General features: G+C 41.5%; 2 protein-coding genes across 5 annotated transcripts in view; one reads left to right on the forward strand and one right to left on the reverse strand.

The window, feature by feature from the left end:
• qtrt2 (queuine tRNA-ribosyltransferase accessory subunit 2) lies at window positions 1-12,384 on the reverse strand. Of its 4 annotated transcripts, none has more exons than XM_005912263.3 (9): window positions 12,022-12,384; window positions 11,677-11,938; window positions 11,528-11,583; window positions 9,474-9,550; window positions 9,161-9,370; window positions 8,106-8,305; window positions 5,991-6,160; window positions 2,538-2,652; window positions 1-2,381 (listed from the first exon to the last, which is right to left on the reverse strand). In XM_005912263.3, the coding sequence occupies exons 2-9, from the start codon at window positions 11,892-11,894 to the stop codon at window positions 2,129-2,131; spliced, it is 1,299 nt and encodes a 432-aa protein (XP_005912325.1). In that variant the 5' UTR covers window positions 11,895-11,938; window positions 12,022-12,384; the 3' UTR covers window positions 1-2,128. The 4 variants fall into 4 exon arrangements, with proteins under 4 accessions (XP_005912325.1, XP_005912324.1, XP_014194227.1 ...); XM_005912262.3 differs by having other exon boundaries at window positions 12,108-12,371; XM_014338741.2 differs by having other exon boundaries at window positions 6,009-6,160; window positions 11,677-12,383.
• Window positions 12,303-22,578, forward strand: part of ccdc191 (coiled-coil domain containing 191) — a 15,678-nt gene continuing 5,402 nt past the window's right edge. The window contains exons 1-10 of the mRNA XM_005912265.3: window positions 12,303-12,853; window positions 13,376-13,414; window positions 13,548-13,683; window positions 13,803-13,955; window positions 15,235-15,413; window positions 15,553-15,776; window positions 17,136-17,280; window positions 18,163-18,353; window positions 18,557-18,800; window positions 20,086-20,507. Coding sequence (XP_005912327.1) covers window positions 12,788-12,853; window positions 13,376-13,414; window positions 13,548-13,683; window positions 13,803-13,955; window positions 15,235-15,413; window positions 15,553-15,776; window positions 17,136-17,280; window positions 18,163-18,353; window positions 18,557-18,800; window positions 20,086-20,507 — 1,799 coding nt within the window. The 5' untranslated portion in view covers window positions 12,303-12,787. The remainder of the gene's footprint in view (window positions 12,854-13,375; window positions 13,415-13,547; window positions 13,684-13,802; window positions 13,956-15,234; window positions 15,414-15,552; window positions 15,777-17,135; window positions 17,281-18,162; window positions 18,354-18,556; window positions 18,801-20,085; window positions 20,508-22,578) is intronic.

Below are 22,578 nucleotides of genomic sequence, written 5' to 3' on the forward strand. Positions count from 1 at the left end.
AAATGAACAAAGCTGTGTGTAAATAAAAGCCTGCAAACCTCAACGAACTGAAGCAACGTTGTAAAAAGCAACAGAAAAAAAAGAAAAGGGAAAAAAAGAGCCGGCCAAAATTCCTCCACAAAGATGCGGGAAACTGATAAAGCCAAACAGAAAACAATTCAAGTTATTACTGCTAACGGTGCTTCTACCAGCTACTAAATCATGAGGTGCACTTTAGTTCATTCACAGGACTGTAAAAAAATCCCTATGAACACTCCATTTTTCACAAGGACTGTATTACTCATTTCTTATGCATATTCTGAAGGACAGAGTGCAGCCTTGTGTGAACCCTTGTTAATGTAAATGATATTAAACATGCTCCAAATTCACAAACCGTTCCCACTTTTACACCTTCATTTTCTCCACTTAACACATTCAAGCTGTTATGTTTAAACTCGACTGCTACGCTCCTATTTATATTCCTATTTATTGTGCTGCATCTTATCATTACTGCAATCACTTATGTTCCACTTCTGGAGGTCACAAGCTTAATAAGTAAACCAGGGCAAGAAAATGAAAGATCGGCTGGGGTCTGGATTCATTAAAGAAAAATTCACTCAACGATCAACGGTAACAGCCTCAATAGGGCTTAATTAGTGCAGATGAAATCTTGGGTCTGTAATTAGTGCGTATTAACCAAGGGTTGATTTGTTGCGCGGGAGAAAAAGAAAAAAAAAGCACATTACATAAGTAAACTGCTGTTTTGTTAACTTCCTTCTACTTCTACTGTGATTGTTTGAATACAAGACATCAATATCTATACAGCAGTTTTCCAGGGAAATGAGGGCAACAGCCATTTAATTCATTTCCTATTTTTACCAACTAACCAGGGGAATTGACTTTACAACCTTCTCTTCAATAGTTTGTCTGCTGCCATCCCATTAAGCCTCAAAATAAACCTAGGCTGAAGGTCATTGCTTGTTTTGGCCTTCACCCATCTTTTCATCTTTTTTCAGCCCCTTTTATGTCTTTGGGCCTTTAGCATTTATGCCCACCAACTGACGACAGCAAATCCTTCGGCCCACTCATTCATAACGCTGGATGCAGTTAAGGTAATCCACAATGTAAATAAAATCCTCATTACTGTTACATAAATCTGTCACAGTCTCCTCTCTGCAAGTCTGCCCCCCCCCAACAGACGTGTGCATGGTCTGGCAGTCAATTACATCCCTTCACCTTCACAAAAAAAGAAGAAAAAAAAGCCACCTCCACCATGGCAGGGGAGGCAGCAGAGCCCCGTATCTTTATCTGATCTTTATCCTCTCTCAGCAGCACGAATGGGGGGAGCTGTCAGTCTAAAACTCCAGCTAGCCAGAGCTCGCCGGAGTCCTCTTTAATGCAAAGCATCATCTCAACATAGACGCTGGTTAGGCAGTGAGGTTGAAAACGACAAGAAGTCAATCTCCACACGTTTGAGAGGAGGTATCCAACTGCAACATTATAAATATTCATGAAGCACGTAAACAAATGGAAAATGTTTGATTAGGACTGATCAGTAAGGTATGAAATGACAAAAACAAAGCCTTCCTGGAATCATATTTTACACATGACCTGTTCACATATAACAGGAGAAACAGTGGCATTTATTAATGTCTCCCCGCTAACAATTGATCACACTCGTTTGGTTCTCCCTCTGGTCTGTGCTTCTATGTCACTGAGTTCAGAGGACATTAGTCATCTGCCAACCTACAATCAGACCACATTAAGGTTTCAGTCGTCATCAATAGTCCACCACCATCCATCCTCACTATATGTTTTATGCAGGTTCCTTCTGGTTCCTCATATTAAGCGCCTTTTCTTCCCTCAGCCGCTGAACCCTGACGCAGCCTCGTCTGCTCAGATCAATAGACTAGGACACAAACATCAAAAAGTTTTCTGTGTGCTCCTTTCATCTTCTTCTTTAAAGCAAAGAGATGGCAGCATATGGAGTGTGTCATTCTCAAGGACAGTTCAGTTCGTCGTGTGACCGGACTTGGCAGAACAAGATAGTACTTATGATTGCCTCTGGCCATGTCACTCCACTGAAGAAGATCTCTCCCCCTTAGTCCCTCAGCTCATTCCCTCTCGCATCTATTGGTTTCCATCCATCTTACTCTTTTCTCTCTGTCTGCAGGCCTCCATCCCCAAGTACTCGTTTCTTGAGTACATCCAGTTTATCGGTGGCCAACGCTTCTCTTAAGGCCCCGAAGAAGCCGTGATAGTGGGCTGTGTTGTGGATCATGAGTAGAACTCCAGCCAGCAGCTCATTGGTCACCAGCAGGTGGTGCAGGTACGCCCTCTGGTGGTTCTTACAGCAGTAACAGCCACACCCCTCCACCAGCGGCCTAAAGTCGTCCTGATACCTGGGCAGAAATTCAAACACAGTTTGAGTTTAAGTAGAATTCATGAACAGGCATTATAAATGTAAATTAGGTCTTCAGCAAACACATGAAAGAAAAGAACTTGCAAACACTGCTACTTAGAAAACCCACTGGGGTATTACAATAGCTGCTACGAACCTTTTCTCTTTGAGGTTCATCTCAAAGGGTGTCATCTGTGTTTGATCATGACGATTAAGATCGCCATTCTGCTGGCTCTCCCCTGCTGTCGCCTTCTCTTCGTTCAACTCCAACACTGCCAAAACATGCATGCATCGTATAAATCCCAGCACAGATCCCTGGCCAAATGGCATGTCCCATTGCAGTATGACAGCAATAATCAAACACGTATCACCGCAGCTAACACTTATACATCCTTTTTTTTTTCCCCCACTATTTGAATATAACATCCACAGTCACTGTTGAAAATGGCATTGGCTCCAATTGTGGCTGCAGCATGAGTGATTGAAGTCATTAATGCAAAGGGGGGTGGGGGTGTAGGCTAAATACACAGCTGACTCAAACATTAAGATGCAATTTTTTTACAATATTGGCCATCCACATGCATAATATTACCTATACTGATATTATCAACAATAGCAAAGTGAGAAGCAGAACTAACAGACAAACTGAGGCATTTATGTGTGTAGCTGCTAATAAACAACAAACACCCAACATACAGCAGAGTAACAGAGGCAGAGCTAGAGCTAACTGAGACAGCCTTTACCAAATCATAAAACAAAACCTTCATTGGCAACCTGCACAATCTACAGTACTCAGTCTTCCACGGACCCGGACTTTCTTGTATTTTTTTAAATGGTCTTTAGCAATAGTTCTTGAGGCTTTCTGATGGTCTTTTAGGGTTTTTCTTTGGGCATTAGTGAAGTGATTCCCAAAAACCTATTAACTCAACCTCAAATCTCAGTATGCTGTGTGGTGTCTCCTTCAAAAATTGCCTCATCAGAAATGTCTCAGTGGCAGAGTGGCTATCAAGAAGCCATCATTAAGGAAGGGAAACATGGAGAAGAGACAGAGGTATGCCAAATTACACAAGAGTTAGACTGAAAATCAGTGAGCACAGGACTTATGGAGTGATGAATCAAAATTTGTCATCCATATGTATGTATGGAGGAGCTGTCTACATTCATCTTTGAAACACGTTTCAGGCTCTGTCAAGGTTTACGGCTCTATTTCAACCATTGCTGTTGGGGCTCTTGTCAAAATTGCTGGAAAAATGAAAGCTGAAAAGTACCATCAGCTTTAAATCTGCCATGGAATACCGTCTGGAAAACGTAGATAGGAAAACTCACAATGCAATACTATCAGTTGTGCTCTTTATACTTTATTTCCACCCGTTCAGTTTATTTCACGTCTCAATAAATATTTCCACCCATTTCACATTTTCCAAACAAAACATAAAAAATGAGGGGCGGCTCATGACTTCCGCACAGTACTGTAGTTTCATAGGCTTTGAATGGTAACTCCTGTTGAAGAAGAGCAGTTTTTAATAAGAGGGCTGTTGTTTAAAGGAGGACCATATTACTAGCCAGAAACAGACAAAAGATACAAGGAAGACTGGAGGGTTTGCTGGAGAAGAAGAAGAAAAAAAAAAGTGATCCATAGCAATGTCTGTTATTAAAGATAGAGATTAAACGGTAAGAGAAGAGCATAATGGGTTTAGTGGAACCCAAGAGAGGTGATGCAGAGAGCAACAAAGTGCATAAACAAAGCAGAAAACGGAAATTATCATGGTGTCTGTGTGGAGCTTAAAAGGGGAGGTGATAAGCTTCAGAATAAAACTGGATGGAATGAAGCTTGACCAAAGCTAATAAAACATCAAGAAGCGAGAAGTAACTTTCACTGGAGATTAAATTTTGCACAAAGAAAAAAAGCAGCAACAACACAAACTGGATCTAAGAAGAAAGAGACTGGAGTTCGAAGGCTATCATTGTCACAGGCCCTTCATAAAACCATAAGAGAGGAAACGCAGAACTGCATCTCACACTGCTGCGTGTAAAACACATCTAAAATGTGTACTCTCATCTATTTGAACTAATGAGCCAGGTCAATGAGTTCATCTTTACAAACATTTAAATTTATATGATCTGAAGTTAGTTTAAGCACTATAAGTCAGAGGCAGCAGCGACGTCATTACCGCCAAGCTGATAAGCTGCGCTAGTTAGCTTTTACAAGGAACAGCTTAGAGCCAAACAAATTTAGCTGCAATTAGCAGACACACAAGCTGTGCAAGCTGTTTTTACCTTAAATTACACATTTCTATGGCGTGATCGTTTTCATACGCTAAAATCTCCTTAGCTTTGTCTCAGATAAGCAGTTACCCTGCCTTAAAGTGGCAGAAATAGCAGTGAGGACACATAAAAAGATTGGAGGGGCTTCTAAAAATAGAGAAAGAAACCGTGTAACAGATGAATACTTTAAGTGGGTGACAAGGGAGGAACGGGTGAATTAGCATATGCTCTGACACGTCTAAAAGAACCTTAACTGGGAAGCGAGGGTGTTGACATACCTCCCACGGGGCTGTGTAATTGGCTGAATGGTGAATTAGAATTTCTCTAAGGGTCCGACACCTTCACTGAACTCCATTATGCTCCATGTGCAGAATCGATTAATGCTGTCTGGCACTGCATAGCGCCAGATCCCAAACTCCCCTCTGTCAGATGAGTTTAATAAAACTTCTTACTAGGGTACAAGGAGCGCCAAGGCTCCTGTAGATTCTCACTGGGGATAGCGATCAGGATGGCTGTAACTCTGCTATCAGTTTGATACCATTTCACCCACAATGAACTGGATTTCTGCTCGTAAGTGATTTTGTGCTTCTACAATGCACACAAACACAAACAAAAGCATAAGTTACAAGCCATCATACGCACAGATGTCAATGATCACAAGTAACACTTAATTTCTATTCATTACTTGAAAACCGGCCGCAGCAGCCGTCAGCCTCGTTTCTCACCAAATTAAAATTAGATAACGGCATCGCTGTGAGATGAAAACCCTTCGTCCGTTTGTTTAAGAACCAGGAACATTAACTCCATCCTTTTTTAACTCACCATCAAAGGCTCCTCCTATGGAAATTAACAAATCTGCTAGAGCATATTTAATCATCACTTCTGTTTTATCAGTTAACTCAGACTCGGTGCCATTTAAGACATCAAAGTAGCGTCTGTTCCCTTTTCTAAAGAATTAACACTAATACTTTTTCATACATGAAATCCACTATATTTATATCCTTTTAATCTTTTCACACTGCTCTGGTCATACCTTTTTAATCCACTATTCTGTTTATCACTAATGTGTATTCAGGGTTCATGCTGGAATACAAGTGAAAGGCAAAACTATGAAATTATTAACAATAAAATAAGATGTTTTATTCATGGAGTTCGGTCCTGAGGGGCTGCATGCATGAAACATAAAGAGCTTATAGATTTATATGTGTGCACAAAAACTACCAATGAAGTGAACTTTCTTTTCACTTCAGTTTACTTTTACTGGCTGTAATGACACAACTTCAGCTGATAAATGTGAGGAGGTCTAAAAGTGCTAACAACGTCTCAGCACAGCTCTTCACCACACCTGTAGGGGGCGCTCTACCTGCGCGCTCTGGGTCCGTGGAAATGTCAAAGCCGAAGGAGAGAGCGCAGCCTCGCTCCGTCGCCAGGAAGGGGAAAAAATTCTCAAACAGGTCCACGCCGGCCTCGACGCACGCCAGCACCTCATCAGGTCGTCCCACACCGTGCAGGAGTCTGAGAGTCACACGCACACACAAACACGCACAAAGACACCAAAAATCAATAGCCTGAACACTCAATAAATGAAAGGTTGATGCAAAATGTCAACAACATATTACTGGCAGACAAAAGCCTTTTACAAACACCAGCAGCACGCTTCTTCTCTGGAGTGTTGGTTGGCTCCTTGTTGCTTTCCCCATTTCCCGGGCTCCTCCTGACTCTCTGCCTCCAGGCATCAAGGTCAAGGCGAATTTAGCATTCGATAATGACTCATCTCCACTTTCTGGTAGGAAGCTGCTTCTCTAACAGCCAGAAAAACCAGCGGGGATGCTGCCCTATGGTGTTCCAGATGAGCCTGTTAACAAGCCAACTTAGGGAAGCTCCTGATCACAGACCTCTCATTTCTGATTACAGTAGCTCTGTGTAGCTTCACTCTTTAAGCCACAAGCAGAGCTCCTCCATCCCCTCCCAGAGAGGTGGGCTCATGTGACATGATCTCCAGAGAGTAAACTCCTAAAGGATGATTCAGTGTGGAGGAACATCCCCCCCCAAAGTCTCTAAAGGGACTGTAGTCTGCCATGTTTTAAGCTGCATAGAAAGATGTGTCTGAGACAAATGATTATTTGTCCAAACTGATCTAAATTAATTATCCAACAGGACAAAACGTACATTGTATTTAGGAGCAAATCTTCAACCGAGGTCACAATAAACTCCTTATCAAAATAGCTGCTAATGAGTTTTTAACCTTTTCCCCTTTAATTAAATTAATGATGTATCCAATAAAGTGGCAGTGACTGTGTATCATGCTCTTAGAATTGGAAAAGGAAATGCGGACGTGGATTTTCCAGCCTAAAAAATACTTTTCTCCTTTTTCCTTTTTTGAATGTGCACATTTTGTCTTATAAAAGTGACCCAAAAAAACTGTCTCAGCAAAGAAGAAATGTAATAAAGAGCAGCGCAATGGATGAAAATTAAATGACACCAGCACTTTAAGGTCGAGCTGAGATAATGAGCGCTTGAAGATTGCGGAGGGGGTGGGGGCGAGGCATAGCTGCTGGGTTTTCACTTATAATTAATCAAGCAGGACAATTAATTGATTTTGCAGAATACATCAAATGCGGCTTCTCAGCCTCTGAATTATAACGTCTTTACACATTAATTGCTACATTTATCAGAAATGAATGAGCAGCTAATCGATCTGTCAGTTAAATAAGACTTAATGTGTTCCACTGTGACAAAAACGTGGATCGCCTCTTCAAGACGTTCACAAATAAAATCAGTACAGTCGGTTGTTGTTGTCCATTTCCACTCTTCTATTTAGTTTTATCATGGCTGAACAAACAGGTAAATTAATAGATGAAAGAAACGAGGGAAAAAATTCATGAGAACAATTTGTTTCGAAAAAATGAACAGAAAGTTCAAAATATCTGTTGCCATGACGTCTATATCCTCCTGAACTGGAACAGCTGGAAACGGACATTTTAACATTTTTATTTTCTGATGTTTTAACCAAATAGTTAATTGAGTAATCTGCACATTAAACCGTTGCCAGTGGAAATCCTAAATTAAATATTTGACCGAGTAAACATGACTATTCCGTGGTAATGGGCATTTTTAAGCCTTTAGCAGAGTGCATTTTTCAGTAGTAATGAAAACAATTATTGATGCTGAAAATAATGACCAGTTGTTGCCCTGCAGTGAGATTCTGTGTAGACACAAAGCTTCAAAAGTCAGATCTCCAACTGCTAGATAAATGCACAGCATGGAAGAAATTGTCCTGGTGGCACAAAATGAAAAACAGCAGCAGAGAGGGCACTGCTCATTTGTTTAGCCCCACTATTGCTCTTTCTGTTTGGTCCTGCCTGACTGTGTTCAGTGAATGCTTTCCAATTTAATGATGGGAAAAACTGTTTGAGCTGTAATCAATTCACAAAGGTCATGTAGCCACGAGAAGGCAAACCTGGGTTTGTCCTCAGGCAGCTCCTTGATCATAGCAGTGATGAGCTGGGTCCTCAGAGTTTGGTCCATGGAGCCCGTCTGGAGGCCGTCCAGACAGAATCCTGCCACGGGCCTCTTGGCGGTCTCTCTGGCAGAGCGTACTCTCTCTTCCAGGATGTCGCCTCCTTCCACCACACCAAACACCTCCACTCCCTCCAATTCCTAGAAATGACAGACAGCGAGGGGACTAGAAACTGCCAAAACACTCCAAAATGACAAAAGAAAGAAGGAGCCAAGAGATCAAAATCTAGATTTTCATGGGCACGCACGGTCCTTGACAAGATTTGCAGCTGCAAAAATAAATAAATTAAAGGCTTTAATCTTGCCAGAGCCCATCTGCAAGTTTGTACATTCAAGGCACAAATTTGACTGCAAGTCACGAGGAGCTAAGACAGTCCCCATAGCACCCATGTCATGAATTACCTGCAGAATGCTGTCAGTCCTCTCTGCTTAATGTGACTCCAAACTCTCAGTTTATTGTCTCAAGGAACATTTGGTTTGCGTTCAGGTGAGGAAACAGCTTATAAATTTACAAGCAATTAGCAAAGACTTACAGAACATATATAAGCATAGAAAAAAAACCACTAATATGTCCTAGGGCTAGAGGAGAACATTGCTTTTTTTTAATCTATTATCCACTGAGGCGTAAAAGAGCAAAGATGTCATATGCACGAGTCACGACAGTTCCCCCGCACCTCTTCATATTAATCCTTTTTACTCAGTCCACCCTCTCATGGAATGAGCCACTCTTTGACTGCAATCAAAAGAAAGCAAAGCAGACTATTCTATTAGTCATGCTTGATGCTGCACCATCACACACCTGCTGATAGTGTAGATACCCACTGATAATGAATTCATCCTAATCTCACTGAGCTTCCAGCTGTAGTACAGATGCACAGCAGCCCCTGTCACAACTGCACTAACGTCAATCTTTGTCTTGTGTGTTTGTGCGATGCATGACTCACTCGCAGATGCAAGCGTGCTCAGTGGCTGCTAAAGTGTGTGTTCACTGTGTACCTTTGATTTTTGGTGCACCAGCAAACACTCGTCCAAATGAGCGAGAGTCCGATCCACCGACTTTCTGACCCGTTTGCGAGAAGCGCTGTTCTGCCAGGTCTCTCCGTCGCACATGCTCTGGTACCAGTCTGGCTGTACGGTCTTCTGAAGAGCCATGAACTTGGCCACCGTTAGTTCTATCCGCCCACCGCTGCCCCACACTGACACCGTCTAATAACAAGCAAAAATATGTGAGAAATCCATTTCACCTGTGATCGCACCCAGCGGTAAAGTCACCAAGGCCTTTAGTTTACCACAGCATGAGCAATGTCACCTTGTTGGTGGTGTAACCCATCGGGCTGGGCGTGGCAGGGTCGTGAAGGGAGCAGTAGAGCACAGTATCATGAAGACCTGAAACCAGACGTAACTGCATCACTCACAGAGAACACAGCAGCAAAGGAGTTAAGAGGGTCGAGCGTGAAGCCAGGTGACAGAGCGAGGCGCTTCGACTCTGCATGTTAATGTGACGACTGAGAGAAGAACGAGCTGTGTCCTTATCAGCAAACCCAGCCGCTGCAGAGGATCAGAAGGTGAGAAAACAAAACTGTCTAATAGCAGCAAAGGCTATTCAATCACTGCTTCTCCCTTCAGGGGCTTCAGAGGCAGAGGCAGTAGTAATCAATGATAGTTTATTCCAAGCGATGATACCGTGGTTACATGTCTAATTTTCTTAAAGTGGCTGCCTGAGGCTGGGTGAAGCCCAGGCCATGTCCACAGCAACACATTTTTGCTTTCAAATCTACAGCTTCTTTATTTACACTTACCCATCACACCACTCTGGCATTTTAGCTTCCCTAAACGGGAGACTAAATAATTTTCAGTGTATTAAAATAAAAATGCAGTTGCCATTTTTTTAAAGGTTTATATGGTTGGTAAGCATGGCACATTCACCAAAATGCTGCAGTTTGTTTTCATTACTGTACTTCTAGAGGAGCTCAGACTGAATTTATCCACACATGTCTAAATGAATGTGTTTATTATGAAGGGGGAAGCGTTATCCCCCCCACTCCAAAAAAAATTTCTCTAGCCACACCCATACTCAATCGAGAAATCACTTAAATAGGACCTGTATGAGAAAGTGGAGTAAAGCAAAAGAAATCCTCAAAATCATGCCACGATCCAAGAAAACAAATAAAAAACTAATTTTAACTGCAATCTATCAGCCTGCAAAAGGTTATCAAGTCATTTCTAAAACTGTTGGACTCCAGCAAACCACAGTGCGAGACATTATCCACAAATGCTGAAATCATGGAACAGTGGTGAACCTTCCCAGAAGTGGCCGGCTGACCAAAATTAACTCAAGAGTGCAGTGACGACTTATCCAATATGTCACAAATATCCCTGAACAACTTGCAAAGAACTGAAGGCCTCACTTGTCTCAGTTAGTGTCAGTGTTCATCACTCCACCATAAGAAAGAAACTGGGCAAAAATGGCCTTCATGGCAGAGTTCCAAGACAAAAACCACTGCTGAGCAGGAGAAGGAACATAAAAGCTCATCTCAGTGTTGACGAAAAACAACTTGATGATACCGAAGACTTTTTGTAAAATACTCTGTGGCGTGATGAGACAAAAGTTGAACTTTTTGGAAAATTGAGTGTCCCATTAAATCTGACGTAAAAGTAAGACAGCATTTCAGAAAAGAAAGATCATACCAACAGTAAAATATGGTGGTGGTAGTGTGATGGTCTGGGGCTGCTTTGCTGCCTCAGGACCTGGAAGACTTACTGTGGTAAATAGAAAGAGGAATTCTGCTGCCTACCAAAACATCCTGAAGGAGAATGTCTGGATATCTGTTCAAGCTAACCATGACCTCTCTTCTCTATATGGATATATTTTTCTTTTGTTAACGTGTAATATGCCACTCTGGAGCTGCTCCAATCAAAAATCCACTACTCTACACCCACCTGTGGATCAGTAGTCTCCTGTATGGTTAAATATGTGACTCGTCAGATGTGCTAAATTAATTTATCATGCCATAAATCTAATAACAAACAACAATAATAATAGTGATAAATGGAAAAAGTCTGAATATCAGCTCCAATAATCAGAACGGCAGATAATCAGTCAACCCCTCTGCAACACTTCATAATATCCAGTTAGGTAAAAAGAAAAACAAGAAATGATGATAGATTACCTATTAATCAATACTGAATACATATGAATACATTGGATAAGCTCAGGGTGTCATCATAATTTAAGCGTAATCAATGCTGCCTTGCTTGAACTCCTGTAATCATCTTCTTCTTCTGCTCTCATTACTCTCTGTAAGATAAACATGCTGAAAGGAAAGAGAGAAAGAGGAAATTATGAAAAATGTAAAGTTTTACCTGCGAATTTTCTGAATCCATCCTTAAACTCCTCCAGCACCTCCTGGTGCTCAGCTCTAGAAGGAGAATGGTTGAGATGTGGTTTAGATTTGAAAAATAAAAGGAGATCACTGTGCGTGCTTTGGCGTTTCCATAATGGGACAGCTTACATGTGGGACAAAGTGATCTGAGTGACAGAGGGGAGGCTGATCAGCGTGTGCAGTGTGTCCTGAGTGAGGTGGGGAACGGTGCCAAAGTGTGTGTACAGCAGACACCCCGGGATCTCCAGTGAATGCTGCCCCGTCCTGCCCAGTCCCTTCAGGACACCCAGCCGACTTCTTCCCTGAACCACGCGGGACAGCTCCAGTTGCATCCTGCTCCCAGCCATAGCAAAAACTCCAGTCGAAGCGCTAAAAGGACTCCCTCCAACAGCTGAAATAGTACGAGTGTTACTGGTTTTGACTTAGCCACGTAGCTAGCTAGTCTTCCCACTCACGTGTATTTGGAATATTTACCGCTCTAAGTCCGACACTTGGATAAAACCTACACACTCACAGGGATGCTTGTTTACGTGAGAAACGCTGAAAATCAAACAGCTTACCAACAAAACCTCATGGGCTGACAGTAACTACAAGTCGCAGGAATATGTCGTCATCAACGGCGAAGGCACCGCTTAAAAAAAAGTTCGGGTTATCTCAAGAACCTTTTTTTCTTCTCAAAACATTCAATTGTGGCGTTATAGGTGGCACTCCATGTAGGAAAAGCTCTTTAAATTATAATTATATTTTTTTTAAAATTGAATTAAACATTCTAATAATTAAACATTTTACATTAATTTGTTGAAAGACTTTAATTAGAAGCAAAGTATTTAACTACTTTAACTACTTTATTAATACATGTTCGTTATCATTATTCTTTTAATGAATTTCAGTTCTCACTGAAGGACCTATCAAAGTTGCTATGGTGACCCAAGACGCTGAACCCCCAGCTACAGTCTTGTGGGAAACGTAGTCCTGAAAATCTTAATTTGTGGAACAGTCATCCAAAAAAGAAAGCCAATTTACTCCATTACCCAGAATCCACCATAACAGTAACTCGACGAGAGTTATGCTTACAGCTTCTAGGTTTTCGAGCACTTTTTCTAATAACGTTTAAGCATATTTTCACGATAGAAATTGAAAAACGTTGACTGTTGCGCTTCGCGCACAGTTTTAGTAAAGAAAAGACACCAACGTGATAACTGGGATTACATCATATTAAAGTGCAGTGCTGTATCAGGTGATGATGGCATTTCCAGGTCACAATCCTGACCTGTTTAGGTGGAGAAGAGTTGGCTCGGCAAACAAGGTAAGTCTAGTCTTTGGATTCGTGTAAATTCATAGACTGTGCTAAACTGAACGCTATACTGCATCTGTTTTCCCCAGTTATATCCCTGAGCGAGGGACATAATTTGGCTAAATGCTCTTTGAATAATAAAGAAGGAAAAGCACATCTGTGTTATTACCGTGTATAAACTCGTGGCTCATGTCAGGGGCCCGTTCAGAAATGTCACCCGGCCCTATCTCTGATACTCACATGCTTGCAGGCAAGCTAGCAATGGCACAGACTTTTGGACGTGTGAGAAATGATTTTGAACTAACCTGCTGATTTGAAGCAGTGGCTAAGCTTTTCTGTGAAATAATCCGCAGACTTTAGGCCCTTGGCTCAGCCTCCAATTTGCAGACTGCCACCGCAGCTCAAGGTGTCTCTGAGCCTGTCTAGGCATTTTTAAGCACTCAAAGGTGACCATGAGGCCAGCATTTTTTTGTGTATGAGAGCTCTTTGGTGTTTCTTACAGAGAATATTAGCTTACACTAATCTTTCTTTCAGATTCACGTAAAGAAAGGTGATATTGATCAGTGGAAGAAGGTAAGAAATGTGTGTGCTCAGTTATATATATTTTTTATCTATTATTGAGTTGAATGTCTTTGGCGGTTTGGGAATTGTGTGACGAAATTGTTAACTTCAGCTTTGCATGTGTGTGTCCTTTCCCTGACCTCAGCGAGTGGAGATGGCCTCAGAGTTTGCTGTGTCGGAAGTCTTCTCACACAAAAAACCTCATTCAGGAATCAGCAGCCTAGCTGTACCATTGCAAAGCACTGAACAGCTGAGAGATCATGACGAGGCTTACAGTGAAGGTAGGTGCCTTATAATAAATAATAATAATAAATAACCTGTCTGTGTAGAAATGCTATCTATATAACCACATAGAGTACAGCAAGAGGGATGATGATATATGGCCTGTTGTTTGTTGCAGCTCAGGCCCTTTTAGGTGACTGGCTGAGTAATAAGCTGCGGCTGGAGTTGGAGTTGGAGGATGAAGATGACCTGATGTGCTCTGCTGAGAGGACGGGCACAGCTGCATCAGCTAGTGCTGTGCCTGCTGCTTTAAACTACAACAACTTTGATGGTATAAAATATTACCTGATGAGATAACCCAAAACTCATTATTTATTAAGACCTTCTCCATTAGACCTGTGGCCCTGATGGACGAGGCGGTACAGAACACCTTTAAAGAAACAGTGACCTCTAGAAGATTTACTCATGATTATGAAATGCTCATTCAAAATTCAGTGTGGGTTTTATATTGCTTCAAATGGCCTCTGACTGCTAGGCTTTATAAGAGTATTCAAAACAATCAGTATGCAGTACTGTGCAAAGGCCTCAGGCCACCGCTCATTTATTTTTATTATTAAGCTTCCAAAGAACCATACTTTCTTGTAGTTTTTTAAAGTGACCAATAGTTCTCCAGGTCTCAATGTTTTTCTATATAAACGTATATCAAAGTACACTAGAACTGGACTGAAAATCAGTGGCAACAGGTTTGATGGAGTGATGATTCCAAGTTTGAAAATTTTGGTTCAAATCATCAAAATATATGGAGTAGGTCAGGAGAGAGGTGCAACATTTATGTGTTAAACATGTTTTATGTTCTGTCATGATTTGGGGCTGTATTTCACCAGTGCTGTTAGGGGTCTTGGAAAAATTGATGGAATTATGACCTCAGAAAAATAGGATCAAATTTTGATCCACCATTGCAACGCCATCTGGAATGCATTTGACCGGCAACAAGAAAAACACACGATGGAACATTGTCAGTCATGGATTGGCCTTCCCAGAGCATGGATCTCAACATTATTGAGGCAGTGTGAGATCATCTTGACAGAGAACAGAAGAAAAGGTAGCCAGCATCTAAAGAAGAGCTTTGAATGTCTTTTAAGAAACCTGGAGAGCTATTCCTGAACACTACTTTAAGAAATTAGAAGAAAACTGCCTAACAGAGTTCAGGCTGTGTTGACGAATCAAGGTGTTCGTACCAAATATTGACTTTCAAGCATTCAGTTCATTAGGATTGTACAAACTGTTTTTGCATTTTATACTGCATGCACATTTTATGATAAATTAATTCACATCTTGCAAAATATAAAGAAAATATAAAGGTGGCTGAAGACTTTTGCACAGTACTATTTCAGTCTGCATTACAGTACCATTGGACAAAAATGTTGCCTGACTTGGGCATCACACCATTAATCTTACAAGTATTGTGCAAGGAATTAAAAGCACTAGTTTCCAAGATAGAAGGAAATTAATATTAAAGCTCGAAATGTTGAAAAATGGTCATCAATAATGTGAAGTACAGTCTTTTACAAGTACTTCAGTTGTCATATCTCTTTTCCAAAAATACTTAGAACTCTATAACTGCCTTGTCGAGGAAGAAGAGCAGTCAGCTGTCAAAGGCTTCCTACAAGACCTCATGGAGCAGGAGCTGTTGGACTCCAGGATGATGGAGGATTTGGCACTTGATGCTCATCAAACCAGAAAAAGATTTAGAGACCCGATCGTTACCATGGAAGCCCGACACCAACAGGTAGTCCGTGTCAAGAGATGCGAATGCTGAAGGTTTGGCTGTTGCTGTTGTGATGCATGTCGCTGAGCAAATCATCTGGAATGACGTGTGTTCGTGTGATGTTTGCAATTGTACAAAATGCTGCTCAATTCCAATGCAGGTGCGAGAAAACAGGGCCCAACGGGAGGCTGAGAGACAGAGGCAGCAGAGAGAGAGGGATGTCCTACGAGCTGCCAGAGAGGAGGCGAAGAAGAGGGAACAAGAGGAGGAGATGAGGAAAAGGCAGGAGAAACGCAGGCAGGAGGAGATGGTTCAGCAGGAGATGGTGAGGCTGAGGCGGCAGATGGAAGAGAGGAGAGGCCTGGAACAGACTGTTCGACAGAGGTAGGAAAAGATTACAACAAGCCGATTTATCACCTAGCAGATCACATTGTTTGTGATCTGGTTTGCTTCACCTTCCTTCCTGGTGGAGAGAATGGATTAGTGGTAACCTGTTGACAAGGAGAGCTGTGATCAGCCATATCAGTCTGGTGAGCAAAGATAAGGCTGCGTTGTAAATCATGCTCTCACTATGAGTGTAAGGCCTTTCTTTACCACAGGAAATGTGTCATAACTTTAAATATTCCTCGTGGACAGCAGTCAGCAAGTGTCACAACATGGAAATAAACAGAAGTCTTTATATCTGCGATGCTGTCACTATATCATATTAATGTTTTTTTTGTCTACAGTTAATAATGCTGACAAACTAAAAAGCCATTTAAGGAATTAACAAGAGAGCTGAGACTTGAAGGATTATGGGAGGTGAAGTGTTTAGAAAGAGACCACACATTCTCTATGAACTACAAAATGACACAATATATGAAACTAAGAAAAAGTACCACAAAAAATAGAAGTTTTTATCCCAATTAGCATCATTGTGCTAACAGTCTCATGTTAGCTGGCAAGGCTAATGTTTGGCTACTATAAAACATATAGTAGCCAAACATTAGCCTATATAGCAACACCATTAGTGTTTCAGGTATTTGTACAGAAACCAAAAATATAATAATGGTTATATGGAACTTAGAGGTTTGAGTATTGAACAGGTTGTTGTTGATTAGTAGTCTGGGTCTGTGTGGCTCAGATTGGGCCTTTTGTGTGCAACTATCCATGTAAGAAAGTGATCACTCCATGTACAGGCACTAAGTCTGATATCTTCTTGGACAGGTGTCCATGCATCTTTCAGTTATTTCTGACCATTTCATAAACAACATGAAGCCCCTTTAGAGGAATGGTGTTATATTTTGTATATATTCATTTTTGCTTTGTTTGTTCTTTTTTAAATATACTTTAAGAAGTTTGTATTGCAGTCAAAATCAGATAAGGGCAGCACCATAAATGTTTATTTGGATATTGATTTGGACATGAGATTTGACCTTATTACATAAAATGATACTACAGTATGTCATTCATGACAGTGCTTTCTTGAGGTCAGAGGTCAAATGGGACATAATGTTTGGATGCAAACTATAGTGTGATATTTAACATACCAGTACCATTTCTTACATTTACACGGGGTGCCTTAAGGCACACAGGTTTTTATGTTTGTATCTTCTGTGTTATGCACATTAGGTTTATGTATAATGAAATGTGCCACATAAAGAAAATTGCCATTGTGCTTTTATTGATTGATTGATTGATTGAATCTTTATTTTGAACATGTTGAAAAAGTACAACAAAATAGAATTATATATTAATGTACAGAGAGAGAGGAAGAGCAGAAGTGCAGATCACAGCCAGAAACCTCCATTCAGCTCCAACACCTCTCATTAAACAACAGCATGAGGACGCTAAGCGACTGTATCAAGAACAAATGATTCAAAGAAAGGTTCACATTAACAACCTTAAGGTTGGTACCTGGAAGCTAAGTATGTTTGTGTAAATACTGTAGATTCAGTTGTGTTAAGAAGTTTGCATACACTCGTCATGGGAGTGAATGTCATGGTAGTATTGGGCTTTCACTGATTCCTTTGAACTGGTCTTGGTGGATTGACTGTACAGCAGACATTTTTATTGGTAAACTTGACAAGACCAAGGCCTATTAACTTTCCATTAGTGATAATAATTGGCTTCAACTGGTAGTTTCTTTTTCACAGAGTAAAAAGGATTTGTTTGACAACACTCACTGAACTGGCCAATACTGGCCAAGGAACTCAGGAAAAATCTAAGAAGAAAATATATTTACATAAATTGGCAAAGGTCACTTGGAACCATTTCTAAACAACTGCAGATTTCAAGATCAGTTTATACAGTTGTACATACGTACAAGTTATTCAGATGTGTCCCCAGTTTCTGAAATAAGACCCAAACTGTCACCCTCAAATAAGAGGAAATTGGTTAGGATATTCAGAGACCACCAAGTCTCAAGCCTGCTCTGAACTGGAAAGTGCTGGAATGCCAGTGTCTTGGCCTGGAGAAAGCTTTTATGATCAGACAAGGCAAAGATTAGGCTGGTTGGCCCCAATAACAAACCTAACAACACTGTACCAGCTGTCGAGCATGGTGGCAGTAGCATCATGCTCTGAGACTGCTTTGCTGCCAGTGTCACTGGTACATTACACAAAGTGGATGGAATATTGAAGGAGGAGGACAGTTTAAGGAATCATTAAAAGCCCAAAATTACTATGACATTTATGCCCATGATGACTGTTCATAAACTTCTGACCACAACTGTAGGTTGCTATTATATATGTGAATTTATGTTTCGCATGAATTTGTGCATATGGTTTAGTGTCTGCAAAGGCATTTCTCTGGGTGGTATTCAGTCGTGCTGGACCGAAGGCTACGTATGGGTAAGGCCAAGGCTCTCTATGACTGGAAGAGGCAGCTAAAAGCATGGCGGGCGTGGCGAGCAGTGATGTGGGCAGAACGAAAGGAGCGCGAGGTGGCAAGAACAGAGGAAGCACTGCGAACCGAAAGCAGGCAAGAACCAGAGATTGTAAACATTAAAGTAGCTCTTATTGTATCATCGATGCCCTCCCCTTCTACCAAAATCTAAAATCAAACTATTAATTGAGAGTATCTCAACAGGTCACTCGTTGACTGAGAAGCATTTATATCCAGGGTGCAGTGACCCAGCAGTAATTGAGGGCAAGAAATATGATCACGTCCGTATCCTCCTCCAGACAGTGCCAGCTGGCTGCTGAAAGTGACCGAAGGCGGTTGCTACGGCGATGTCTGAATGAGTGGCAGCTATGGTGTCGGACGGAGAAGGAACAACGTGAGCTTTTGGCCCGGCAGCAGGAAATCAAACAAAAGATGGCTGCTCTAATCAGTGCTGCATCAGCAGGCAAACTCAAGGCCACAGAAAGTCCGGCTTATTGGCCAATAATGGCCCCACCGGAGGCACCGAACCGGACCACAGAGAAGGTGAGACTCACAAATCCTCATGTCATCAGCAACGGTGCACTCTCTTCATTAATGATTCCCACTGAACACAATCTGAAAAATATTACAGCGAGTGAAATCATGACTAAAACATCAGCTTTGATAGGCGGTGCTGAAAGCCTAATTACAGAGGCAATTACTGAGTTTCGGAGCTTAACTGAATGAAAAAAATTCCCTTTTAACGTTCCTCTTTGCATGAAATAACCTGACCTTTACTCAGCCCTTCAGCCAAAGAAGGTTTTGAAATATTTACAACTCTTTAGAGAGCAGGGATGATGAACACGAGGGCAGAGACCTGATGGAAGAAATGCTGGAGAAACACATGAGATGCGTTGGCTGGTTTAACCTTTACAGCAGAGAGTTGTTTTGATGATGTTTTCTTTCCTCGTGTTTACTATCTGTCTCTACCGTGACTCTCTTATAAAGGAAAGTGATGTAATTGTCACAGTCGGCTATGTGGGAGGCAGGAACTTGACAAAGAGAGAAACACTGAGAACACTGGAGGGACAGAATAGAAACACAAAAGGGACTAAAGGCACAGAATCAGAATCATAATAAACACCAGGAACATTGAACATAAACAGAAGGCTATTGAGCTAAACCCCGGATGAACCCAAAAACCTTTAGTGCAGGAGCACAGTACTAACGGCACAAAATAAAACGAAAGCAACTTGTAAGGGTAAGGAAATAAACCAAACGCGTAAACACTAAGAAATAAAGAAAGACAAATATCAACAATAGAGAATGAAGAACTATAATGCTACCTCCTTTGACAGTATCACAGTATCACCTTAAAGCACTTGTTGCAGGCTGCTGAGTTTGCATCTTTTGCTGTGAAGTACAGCCAGACTTTTGACCGCTTCGCCTTGGGCATTTTTAATCTGTAGCTCTGCTCTAAAAGAACCTACGTACCTGGACCTGCCTACTATCCTCAGAAATGTAAAATGATTGGCTAGAAAGTGTATCACAGCTCAGGAAAAAAAAGCACCGAAATAAAGCACCGAAATGTGCACTGCTTTTCAGTCTGGTTACTACCGTTTATGTCAGAACCGGTGCCATCATGGCACCAGATACCGGTACCCATCCTTACCTATCAGAGACTTTTTCTGTTAATGTATCAGAATTCTAAAAGGACAAAGTCTTAGTAAAGTTTGAGCAGCCTTGAGAGACCAAGAGAAACTTTTACTGCAACTGTGTTGTCGCCTTAGGCTCTATGTGAACCTAGCTTCTATGTAAAATCCCACCTTCTCTTTTCTATTCTCCTCAGGAAGATCGCTACAGCTCTGACACTTTAGCCCCCGAGACCTCTGCACTACCTCAGGAAAAGAACCCTATGATTACTGCAGCCCGGCCCTCTCAACCGTGGCAGGTGACCCGACGCCATGCAGCACCCACAGCTGCTGAGCTCCACAGGGCATGGCAGAAAGAGGAGGAGGGTGGTGCCTGCACCCGTTCGGTATTGGTATCACCAGGCAGCAGGTTTGAAAACAGACATGCTGCCCAGAAGCAGATCATCGCACAACAGAGGAAGCTGCTGAAAGAGCAGCAAGAGCAAATTACCCAGCTGAAGCAGGAGCAGAACATGAGGGGCTTGACGCTGGAAATGGAGAGAGCTGCAAAAGTTACCCAGTCAACAATGCTCGGAGGCTTGAGACCAAAGACTCGCAATATTGACACCAAGGTGCAGAGGTATGTTCAGTGCATATCGCATGAACCGGTTAGCTCTAGATTAGTGTGAATCATTTTATAAGTAATACGTATTAAACTGAGTGTTTATTTGTTTGTGACACCAAACAGCCAACCCTGTGTCATCAGCAGTTTTTATGGTTCCACCCTGCCATAAGGCACCTTTTATAAAGGATTTAAAGCTGCAATTATTGGCTTTTTCACTGAATGATAAATAATTAACTAATGTTCTGCAGGTCCATTATAAGCCAAAAAGCAACTTCTGGGCTGTCAGTTTGTGCTATTAAGTTATAAATAATTAAGTCATTAATAAATGCTTTTAGTTTCTGTCTTTTGTTAGTCTATCCAGTCTGCTGATGCCAAATGTTTCTAATTTCATAACAAATTAAAGCAAAGTATAATTTTTGCAAAGTTTTGAATAATGAGTATGCTTAGTGTCCGTCCATCCTTTATAAGTTCTGCTCATTTATAGTTCCAGATTTACATTTCCTGTTTCGCTTTTTCCTTGTGAAGCTCGAGGTACTCTCAGGCCAGCTGAAAAATATAGTTTTGCAGCGAGTTCGGGGTCTAACAAAAGGTGTCCTCGTTGTTGGTTGTGCCCTACAAAAGTGTCAGGTGGAGGTGTGCTGGAGACGATCCTGGTCATTCATTGCCCAAACCACCTCACTGGCTTCTTTCAACCTTAATGTGGTGTAGGAATGTGGTGTTTTTTCTAGGGGTATAACCGTTTTGAGGGGGAGAGCGGGCTTTTCTGGACTTTATTTGATAGAACAGTGAAGACTAGAAGACTAGACATGAAAATAGGATAGAGATTGGGGGAAGGACACACAACAAAGAGTCCTGGTTGAGACTCGAATGCGGGACACTGGATTGAGCCTTTCAGCTTATGACTGCCTGCTCATCCAAGTAAGCTAAACTGGTGTCACAACTTTAAAATCTGATTAGGAACCCAAAGCAAGGTGGAAAAAGCCCAGATGAACTGGATGTATATAAGCTCCAGTGCCGCTTCATGAACAGGGAAACTGGTGTCCCCTCCTGAAGACCCCCTGCAGGAAAAGACATTTGGCTCAGGTGCAGTGAAAGCTGTGAGCCTTGCAAAGGCAGATTCTGAGCATCGTGACACGCTGGACCGTCATTGAACAATCCGTTCATGCTTAAAAATCCTGTACAAATATACAACTTACAAACTCCACACAAAAAGGCCCAAGCTGAGCAGGAGGTTCAAAGCCAAAACCTGCTTGGTATGAAGACACACTGCACCACCATGCCCACCTGTAGCTTGTAAATGTGTATACAAATGTACTGCTGTGCTTTCTCATGAATCAGCTGTGGAACGGGTCCACATGAAGAAGGACGGAGCCCACTGAGAGATATTTGTCACAGCCTGCATGTGCAGTTTGGATGAAGCCAAGGAGGGATGACCTTTCACTGTGCATTATTTAAACTTGGAAATGTTCGTGTGACAGATGTTGAAATGAAACCATGTTTGGTTGGTTCCTCAGGCTTAGAGATTTAGAGCCTGTGCTGTTTAGGTTGATCGCGTCTACTAAATTGTTTCACATACTATATTTAACCTGGCTTCACACTCAGCCTTGTGTAAGACTAACTCCACACACTCCGAATTTGTTAACAGCTCTGAAACCTCTCAAGATGAGTAATCACTGTTTGTTCACTTCTCTTTCCTCGGCGCAGACTAATGGCAGAACAAGTGGAAAGGTTTATTTGTGTGAACACCTCATTAGGTAAAGTTAAAAGGAACCAATATTTCATGTGTAGTTTGGTACTATGGTATAGATAATTATGGTTTCCATAATATAGATGAAGATGCACTGCGGTACAATCTGTTACCCGATAACAGCTTTTGTTATTAATATAAATCATGGAGGAGAAGATAAAAGAAACAGATGATGTTTAAACTTTAGAATGAGTAAAAGGAAAGAAAAAGTTTATGACTGCTACAGGGGGAATACACTCTCCAAGCAGTGTATACAGTAACAGAAGAAAGCTTGGCACATTGGAGTTCATTTACAGACAATCTAATGTATGTCAGTCAAGTTTGGCTTTGGTCATTACC

Source organism: Haplochromis burtoni, unplaced genomic scaffold, assembly GCF_018398535.1.
Source record: "Haplochromis burtoni strain Fernald_Lab_line unplaced genomic scaffold, NCSU_Asbu1 Contig_1, whole genome shotgun sequence".
Lineage (NCBI taxonomy): Eukaryota > Metazoa > Chordata > Actinopteri > Cichliformes > Cichlidae > Haplochromis > Haplochromis burtoni.

Bases quoted from the DNA above. Each gene is read 5' to 3' on its own strand.
- qtrt2 (XM_005912263.3), bottom strand. From the start codon at position 11,894: ATGGCTGGGAGCAGGATGCAACTGGAGCTGTCCCGCGTGGTTCAGGGA. The intron at 9,551-11,527 runs GTAAAACTTTAC...GTCTGGTTTCAG, and splicing joins TGGATTCAGAAAATTCGCAG to GTCTTCATGATACTGTGCTC. The intron at 2,382-2,537 runs GTTCGTAGCAGC...ATTTCTGCCCAG, and splicing joins ATGAACCTCAAAGAGAAAAG to GTATCAGGACGACTTTAGGC.